Source organism: Oncorhynchus mykiss, unplaced genomic scaffold, assembly GCF_057628025.1.
Source record: "Oncorhynchus mykiss isolate SJ-2025 unplaced genomic scaffold, ASM5762802v1 scaffold96, whole genome shotgun sequence".
NCBI classification, from domain to species: Eukaryota; Metazoa; Chordata; class Actinopteri; order Salmoniformes; family Salmonidae; genus Oncorhynchus; species Oncorhynchus mykiss.
This window is the reverse complement of record NW_028322095.1, coordinates 1,432,501-1,442,500: the sequence shown is the minus strand read 5'-3', so window position 1 is coordinate 1,442,500 and position 10,000 is coordinate 1,432,501. Positions and strand designations below refer to the sequence as shown.

At 46.2% G+C, this 10,000-nt stretch overlaps 1 protein-coding gene across 2 annotated transcripts in view; it reads right to left on the bottom strand.

Annotated features, from left to right (window-relative positions):
- Positions 1-10,000, bottom strand: part of LOC149970076 (ELKS/Rab6-interacting/CAST family member 1-like) — a 534,697-nt gene that overhangs the window by 231,608 nt on the left and 293,089 nt on the right. For both annotated transcript variants that reach the window (XM_090228733.1, XM_090228734.1), the window contains one exon: positions 411-571. In XM_090228733.1, the coding sequence (XP_090084859.1) occupies positions 411-571 (161 nt within the window). The remainder of the gene's footprint in view (positions 1-410; positions 572-10,000) is intronic.

The following is a 10,000-nucleotide window of genomic DNA, read 5'->3' as shown; positions in this document are numbered from 1 at the left end:
GACCAATCTACTTTGCTGCTAGCTGTTTGTAATGTTTTGTCTGCTGAGAGAGATGTCCTCACATAAACACTTGGTTTGCTTTCGCCGTAAAGCTTTTTTGAAATCTGACACGCCAGGTGGATTAACAACAAGCTAAGCTGTGTTTTGGTATATTGCACTTGTGATTTCATGAAAATTAAATATTTTTCGTAATTTAATTTGAATTTGACGCTCTGCAATTCAGCGGATGTTGACGAAAATGATCCCGCTAACGGGATGGGTGCATCAAGAAGTTAACGATGGAATCAACACAATACATAACTTCAATATTCTTATCTAAAATGAAGCAGTCCACGGCGGGACCTCATGAATAAAAGGGCGTGTCTGTCTAACCTCAGCGTGATCAGGTGTATATATATTATCTCTCTTACTTCATCTCCAGCACCTCCTCCAGGTGTTTCCTGCGTTCTGCCCTCAGTGTGGTCAGGTGGGCCTCCTTCTCAGCCAATGACTGCTGGGTAGAGGACAGCTTGGCCTGCATGGACTCCAGCTCCAGTTTCACCTTCCCCATGGCCGCAAGCAGCTCCTCCATCTGCCACAAAGATGATGATACACACACACACAGACAGGGTGGGATGGAAAGAGGGGACAGAGAGAGGGACAGAGAGAGGAACAGAGAGGGACAGAGAGAGGAACAGAGAGGGACAGAGAGGGACAGAGAGAGGGACAGAGAGGGACAAAGAGGGGGACAGAGAGGGAAAGAGATGGGGACAGAGAGGGACAGAGAGGGGGACAGAGAGGGACAGAGAGAGGGAAAGAGAGGGGGACAGAGAGTGACAGAGTGAGGGACAGAGAGGGGGATAGATAGGGAGACAGAGAGGGGGTTAGATAGGGGGACAAAGAGGGACAGAGAGAAGGATGAGTGTGAAGAGAAAACACCGATACGAGGAAGAAAACAGAGGAAGAAACACAAACATATGTAAAATAAGGAAAGAGGACAACAGGAAGTGATGCAGACAGACAGATGGACAGTGGACAAGAACGATGGAGAGCGAGAGGTGAGAGATGACAGGCAGAGAGAGGACAGTATCCCACGGCAACACAGAGAGAGAGAAGGAGTGAAGTGGTGAGAGGAGACAAAGAAGGTGAGAGTGAGGAAGAGAGAGAGAGAGAGAGAGAGAGAGAGAGAGAGAGAGAGAGAGAGAGAGAGAGAGAGAAAGGAGGGGGAGAGAGAGAGAGAGAGAGATGGAGAAAGGAGGGGGAGAGGAGGGGAGGAGACAGGACAGTGAATGTAGATAATAAGGTTGTGTAGGGGAGAGTTGAAGACACACAGAGAGAGAGAGAGAGAGAGAGAGAGAGAGAGAGAGAGAGAGAGAGAGAAAGGAGGGGGAGAGAGAGAGAGAGAGAGAGAGAGATGGAGAAAGGAGGGGGAGAGGAGGGAAGGAGACAGGACAGTGAATGTAGATAATAAGGTTGTGTAGGGGAGAGTTGAAGACGCACAGAGAGAGAGAGAGAGAAACCAGGAATCAGAGGAGACCACTGATAGTAGTCTCAGTATTGACAGATATTGACCTACAGTGTCCCACTCTGTGTGTGTGTAAACGTTAGTGTGTATGTAAACGTTAGTGTGTGTGTAAACGTTAGTGTGTGTGTGTGTGTTTAAAAGTATATAACATACTGTAACAATGAAAGCTACTTTAAGGATGAAAAATAAAGTCCTTCTATGTTCTCCTTATAGTGCTCTCCCTCCCTCCCTGCCTCCCTCCCTCCCTCCCTCTGTTTCCATCCTCCCTCTCATTCCATCATGTCACATTGTTAGTAACCAGAGGAGCGTAGGAGAGTTGTATACAGGGAGTAAATCACTGTGCTATGGCAGGTTTATGTATTGGACAGAGGAGGACGGTTGGAGGAGGATGGAGGAGCTTGGTTCTGGGTGTTTCTCACGGGCTGGAGAATGCTGCGGTTTACCCCGAGACCGGCCTGGAGAGGGAAGAGAGAGGGAGAGAGAGACCTGTGGCTAGCGGCTTCAACGCCCCGGAGTGGTCAGGCTATCCTATACCCCACTACCCCTACCCCTCTCTCCTCTTTCTCTCTCACTCTCTCCATCCCTCTCTCTCTCCTCTCTCCATCCCTCTCTCTCTCCTCTCTCCCCATCCCCCTCTCCCTATCCCTCTCTCTCCCCATCCCTCTCTCTCTCCTCTCTCCCCATCCATGTCTCTCCCCATCCCCCTATCCCTCTCCCCATCCCTCTCTCTCCCCATCCCTCTCTCTCTCCCCCCTACCTCTCTGATCTCCAGTGGCTCGTATATTTTCCCATAAAGCCAGTCCTAAGAGGTCCTTTCAGCCTCAACACCTAGCTCCGCTCTGGGGACTGGATCACTTTACAGTCTGTATGTACAACAGTAACACTGGAAACCCTGCTGCTCCCTCTGACTGTGGTCATGGTGTAGTCGTATCAGCCCTCTAGATCAGACATCCTCTCAGGCTGAATACATGGACAAACGATGCATTCAGAAAGTAGTCAGACTTTTTCCACATTTTGTTACATTACAGCCTTATTCTAAAATGAATTACATTGTTTATTTTTTCCTCATCAATCTACACACAGTACCCCATTATGATTTCACCATACCCCATAATGACATCACAATACACCATGATGACATCACAATACCCCATGATGACATCACAATACCCCATGATGACATCACAATACCCCATAATGACATCACAATACCCCATGATGACATAATAAAAAAATATATATAAATTTGCAAAAAACAAAAAAACAACAGTTGTTGCTTTGTCGTTATGGGGTATTGTGATGTCGTTATGGGGTATTGTGATGTCGTTATGGGGTATTGTGATGTCGTTATGGGGTATTGTGATGTCGTTATGGGGTATTGTGATGTCATTATGGGGTATTGTGATGTCGTTATGGGGTATTGTGATGTCGTTATGGGGTATTGTGATGTCGTTATGGGGTCTTGTGATGTCGTTATGGGGTATTGTGATGTCGTTATGGGGTATTGTGATGTCGTTATGGGGTATTGTGATGTCGTTATGGGGTATTGTGATGTCGTTATGGGGTATTGTGATGTCGTTATGGGGTATTGTGATGTCGTTGTGGGGTATCGTGATGTCGTTATGGAGTATTGTGATGTCGTTATGGGGTATCGTGATGTTGTTATGGGGTATTGTGATGTCGTTATGGGGTATTGTGATGTCGTTGTGGGGTATTGTGATGTCGTTGTGGGGTATCGTGATGTCGTTATGAGGTATTGTGATGTCGTTGTGGGGTATCGTGATGTCGTTATGGGGTATTATGATGTCGTTATGGGATATTGTGATGTCGTTATGGGGTATTGTGATGTCGTTATGGGGTATTGTGATGTCGTTATGGGGTATCGGGATGTCGTTATGGGGTATCGGGATGTCGTTATGGGGTATCGGGATGTCGTTATGGGGTATCGTGATGTTGTTATGGGGTATTGTGATGTCGTTATGGGGTATTGTGATGTCGTTATGGGGTATTGTGATGTCGTTATGGGGTATTGTGATGTCGTTATGGGGTATTGGGATGTCGTTATGGGGTATCGTGATGTTGTTATGGGGTATTGTGATGTCGTTATGGGGTATTGTGATGTCGTTATGGGGTATTGTGATGTTGTTACGGGGTATTGTGATGTCGTTATGGGGTATTGTGACGTCGTTATGGGGGTATTGTGATGTCGTTGTGGGGTATTGTGATGTCGTTATGGGGTATTGTGATGTCGTTATGGGGTATTGTGATGTCGTTATGGGGTATTGTGATGTCGTTATGGGGTATTGTGATGTCGTTATGGGGTAATGTGATGTCGTTATGGGGTATTGTGATGTCGTTATGGGGTATTGTGATGTCGTTATGGGCTAATGTGATGTCGTTATGGGGTATTGTGATGTCGTTATGGGGTATTGTGATGTCGTTATGGGATATTGTGATGTCGTTATGGGGTATTGTGATGTCGTTATGGGGTATTGTGATGTCGTTATGGGATATTGTGATGTCGTTATGGGGTATTGTGATGTCGTTATGGGGTATTGTGATATGGGGTATTGTGATGTCGTTATGGGGTATTGTGATGTCTTTATGGGATATTGTGATGTCGTTGTGGGGTATCGTGATGTCGTTATGGGGTATTGTGATGTCGTTATGGGGTCTTGTGATGTCGTTATGGGATATTGTGATGTCGTTATGGGGTATTGTGATGTCGTTATGGGGTATTGTGATGTCATCATGGGGTATTGTGATGTCGTTATGGGGTATTGTGATGTCGTTATGGGGTATTGTGATGTCGTTATGGGGTATTGTGATGTCTTTATGGGATATTGTGATGTCGTTGTGGGGTATCGTGATGTCGTTATGGGGTATTGTGATGTTGTTATGGGATATTGTGATGTCGTTATGGGGTATTGTGATGTCGTTATGGGGTATTGTGATATGGGGTATTGTGATGTCGTTATGGGGTATTGTGATGTCGTTATGGGGTATTGTGATGTCGTTATGGGGTATTGTGATGTCGTTATGGGTATTGTGATGTCGTTATGGGATATTGTGATGTCGTTATGGGGTATTGTGATGTCGTTATGGGGTATTGTGATGTCGTTATGGGGTATCGTGATGTCGTTATGGGGTATTGTGATGTCGTTATGGGGTATTGTGATGTCGTTATGGGGTATTGTGATGTCGTTATGGGGTATTGTGATGTCGTTATGGGGTATTGTGATGTCGTTATGGGGTATTGTGATGTCGTTATGGGGTATTGTGTGTAGATTGATGAGGGACATTTTTTTTATTTAAATCCATTTTAGAATAAGGCTGTAACGTAACAAAATGTGGAAAATGTGAAGGGGTCTGAATACTTTCTGAATGCACCGTGTATACACTCATATTGAGGCTGATATACAGCCAACTGTACCGTACATAGACTCATATTGAGGCTGATATACAGCCAACTGTACCGTACATAGACTCATATTGAGGCTGATATACAGCCAACTGTATCGTACATAGACTCATATTGAGGCTGATATACAGGCAACTGTACCGTACATAGACTCATATTGAGGCTGATATACAGCCAACTGTATCGTACATAGACTCATATTGAGGCTGATATACAGCCAACTGTACCGTACATAGACTCATATTGAGGCTGATATACAGCCAACTGTACCGTACATAGACTCATATTGAGGCTGATATACAGGCAACTGTACCGTACATAGACTCATATTGAGGCTGATATACAGCCAACTGTACCGTACATAGACTCATATTGAGGCTGATATACAGCCAACTGCACTGTACATAGACTCATATTGAGGCTGATATACAGCCAACTGTATCGTACATAGACTCATATTGAGGCTGATATACAGGCAACTGTACCGTACATAGACTCATATTGAGGCTGATATACAGCCAACTGTATCGTACATAGACTCATATTGAGGCTGATATACAGCCAACTGTATCGTACATAGACTCATATTGAGGCTGATATACAGCCAACTGCACTGTACATAGACTCATATTGAGGCTGATATACAGCCAACTACAGCCAACTGCACTGTACATAGACTCATATTGAGGCTGATATACAGGCAACTTAACTTTAATGTAAGTATCAAGTTGGTACCGTTAGCTACAGCTCTAGGATCAGCTTACACTTACAGCTTACACAGCTTACAGCTTACACAGCTTACACTCCCCAAACCCCTCATCCAGGTAGAAGTTGGTACCGTTAGGTACAGCTCTAGGATCAGCTTACACTCCCCAAACCCCTCATCCAGGTAGAAGTTGGTACCGTTAGGTACAGCTCTAGGATCAGCTTACACTCCCCAAACCCCTCATCCAGGTAGAAGTTGGTACCGTTAGGTACAGCTCTAGGATCCGCTTACACTCCCCAAACCCTCTCAGGGAGGAAGAGCAACAGTAACCATAGAGATGGAGTTGCTGTGAAACCAGAGGTGAAAACCAACTTGGTGCATCAAGGCTCTCATCAGTGGTGCTTCCCTCTGCTGGCTGGTCAGAGTGTGGCGTTCAGCCTGGGAAAGCGTTCAGCATCAGGCCGCCCTCATAACTCACTGTGTTAATGTACTGCTCTGAGCCCCAACCAGCCTCTATACTGAGCTCAGAGAGGCCCTGCGTTATGAAACGCTACACACACAGATTTATGTCCCTCTGTTTTCCTGTCTCTCTCTCTTCACCTCTTCCTTCTGGCCTCCTTCTTCCTTCCTTTGTTACTTCTCTCCCTTTCTGTCTCGTATCTCTCTCTCTCTTTCTGTCTCGTATCTCTCTCTCTCTTTCTGTCTCGTATCTCTCTCTCTCTTTCTGTCTCGTATCTCTCTCTCTCTTTCTGTCTCGTATCTCTCTCTCTCTTTCTGTCTCGTATCTCTCTCTCTCTTTCTGTCTCGTATCTCTCTCTCTCTTTCTGTCTCGTATCTCTCTCTCTCTTTCTGCTTCGTATCTCTCTCTCTCTTTCTGTCTCGTATCTCTCTCTCTCTTTCTGTCTCGTTTCTCTCTCTCTCTTTCTGTCTCGTATGTCTCTCTCTCTTTCTGTCTTGTATCTCTCTCTCTCTCTTTCTGTTTCGTGTCTCTCTTTCTGCTTCGTGTCTCTCTTTCTGCTTCGTGTCTCTCTTTCTGCTTCATGTCTCTCTTTCTGCTTCGTGTCTCTCTTTCTGCTTCGTCTCTCTTTCTGCTTCGTGTCTCTCTTTCTGCTTCGTGTCTCTCTTTCTGCTTCATGTCTCTCTTTCTGCTTCGTGTCTCTCTTTCTGCTTCGTGTCTCTCTTTCTGCTTCGTGTCTCTCTTTCTGCTTCATGTCTCTCTTTCTGCTTCGTGTCTCTCTTTCTGCTTCATGTCTCTCTTTCTGCTTCGTCTCTCTTTCTGCTTCGTGTCTCTCTTTCTGCTTAATGTCTCTCTTTCTGCTTCGTGTCTCTCTTTCTGCTTCGTCTCCCTTTCTGCTTCGTGTCTCTCTTTCTGCTTCGTGTCTCTCTTTCTGCTTCGTGTCTCTCTCTCTCTTTCGTGTCTCTCTTTCTGCTTCGTCTCTCTCTCTCTTTCTGCTTCGTCTCTCTCTCTCTTTCTGCTTCGTGTCTCTCTTTCTGCTTCGTGTCTCTCTCTCTCTTTCTGCTTCGTGTCTCTCTCTCTCTTTCGTGTCTCTCTTTCTGCTTCGTCTCTCTCTCTCTTTCTGCTTCTTGTCTCTCTTTCTGCTTCATGTCTCTCTCTCTCTTTTGTGTCTCTCTTTCTGCTTCGTGTCTCTCTTTCTGTTTTGTGTCTCTCTTTCTGCTTCATCTCTCTCTCTCCCCCCCTTCCTTCCTTTGTTATTTCTTTCTCTTTCTGTCTTGTATCTCTCTCTCTCCTTTCACCTCTTTCTCTGGCCTCCTTCCTCATAATCTCTCTCTCCTTTCACCTCTTTCTCTTTTCTCCTTCCTCATAATCTCTCTCTCCTTTCACCTCTTTCTCTGGCCTCCTTCCTCATAATCTCTCTCTCCTTTCACCTCTTTCTCTTTTCTCCTTCCTCATAATCTCTCTCTCCTTTCACCTCTTTCTCTGGCCTCCTTCCTCATAATCTCTCTCTCCCTCTTCTCTTTCCTCTACTACTCTGTCGTTACTAAGTATCTGTGGTGAAACCAGAACCCTGAAATGGGTCAGTGAGAAGACTGTTCCTGTGCCGATTTATGCTTTTCAATATTCTCATGGACGCCCAAAACACAGGGTTGATTTGACACGCACACGCACACACACACACGCTACGGCTGGATTCCTCTTTTTCTTCGTCTCCATTTTCAGCTAAAACAGATTCTGTCAGAATTGAATCTGGTTTGAGGTGAAGAGGTCACATCTTCAACAAATAAATCTCTGGGAGTTTCTAGGAACCTGATAGACTGTGGCTGCGCTCCAAATGGTAGACTATTCCCTATATAGTACACTACTTTAGACCAGAGTCATATTCCCTATATAGTACACTACTTTAGACCAGAGCCCTATTCCCTATATAGTGCACTACTTTAGACCAGAGCCCTGTTCCCTTTATAGTGCACTACTTTAGACCAGAGTCATATTCCCTATATAGTGCACTACTATAGACCAGAGCCCTATTCCCTATATAGTGCACTACTTTAGACCAGAGCCCTGTTCTCTATATAGTACACTACTTTAGACCAGAGCCCTATTCCCTATATAGTGCACTGAGTGGTCTGGAGATAACAGGACTATAGTCAGAGAGAACAGAGTGGTCTGGAGATAACAGGACTATAGTCAGAGAGAACAGAGTGGTCTGGAGATAACAGGACTGTAGTCAGAGAGAACCGAGTGGTGTGGAGATAACAGGACTATAGTCAGAGAGAACAGAGTGGTGTGGAGATAACAGGACTGTAGTCAGAGAGAACAGAGTGGTGTGGAGATAACAGGACTGTAGTCAGAGAGACCAGAGTGGTGTGGAGATAACAGGACTGTAGTCAGAGAGACCAGAGTGGTGTGGAGATAACATGACTGTAGTCAGAGACCAGAGTGGTGTGGAGATAACATGACTGTAGTCAGAGAGACCAGACTGGTGTGGAGATAACAGGACTGTAGTCAGAGAGAGTGGTCTGGAGATAACAGGACTGTAGTCAGAGAGAACAGAGTGGTGTGGAGATAACAGGACTGTAGTCAGAGAGACCAGAGTGGTTTGGAGATAACAGGACTGTAGTCAGAGAGACCAGAGTGGTTTGGAGATAACTTCCACCCTTTCCACCGTTCTCCCATCCCACTATGCCTAACTAAAGGGATTATGCTGACACACACACACACACACAAACAAACACACACACACACACACACACACACACACACACACAGCTGAGAGGAGTCAGTGTAACTCACCGGAGAGAGCAGGTAGATAGAGGGAGAGGTACAGTAGTTATAACCAGTCAGTAACCTGCCAACACTATCTCTCTGCCCTCACTGTGCTATCACTATCTCTCTGCCCTCACTGTGCTATCACTATCTCTCTGCCCTCACTGTGCTATCACTGTCTCTCTGCCCTCACTGTGCTATCACTATCTCTCTGCCCTCACTGTGCTATCACTATATCTCTCACCTCACTGTGCTATCACTATCTCTCCCCTCACTGTGCTATCACCATCTCTCTCCCCTCACTGTGCTATCACCATCTCTCTGCCCTCACTGTGCTATCACCATCTATCTGCCCTCACTGTGCTATCACTATCTCTCCCCTCAATGTGCTATCACCATCTCTCTGCCCTCACTGTGCTATCACTATCTCTCTGCCCTCACTGTGCTATCACCATCTCCCTGCCCTCACTGTGCTATCACCATCTCCCTGCCCTCACTGTGCTATCACTATATCTCTCCCCTCACTCTGCTATCACTATCTCTCTGCCCTCACTGTGCTATCACCATCTCTCTGCCCTCACTGTGCTATCACCATCTATCTACCCTCACTGTGCTATCACTATCTCTCTGCCTTCACTGTGCTATCACCATCTCTCTCCCCTCACTGTGCTATCACTATCTCTCTCCCCTCGCTGTGCTATCCTTATCTCTCTCCCCTCACTGTGCTATCACTATCTCTCTCCCCTCACTGTGCTATCACTATCTCTCTCCCCTCGCTGTGCTATCCTTATCTCTCTCCCCTCACTGTGCTATCACTATCTCTCTCCCCTCACTGTGCTAGTGTACACTGGGCTGAGCTAAGCTATTGGCTGGTTGTAATTCCTGACCTCTGCTCTGTTTCTCTGATAGACAGACAGAAGTTGAGGAGTGGAAACAAGAGGGGAGGAGAGAGGATGTGAGGGGAGGAGAGAGGAGGGAAGTGGAGGAGAGAGGAGGAGAGAGGATGTGAGGGGAGGAGAGAGGAGGAGGAGAGAGGATGTGAGGGGAGGGGAGAGGATGGGAGAGGAGGAGAGAGGAGGGGAGGGGAGGAGAGAGGAGGGAAGCAGAGGAGAGAGGATGTGAGGGGAGGAGAGAGGATGTGAG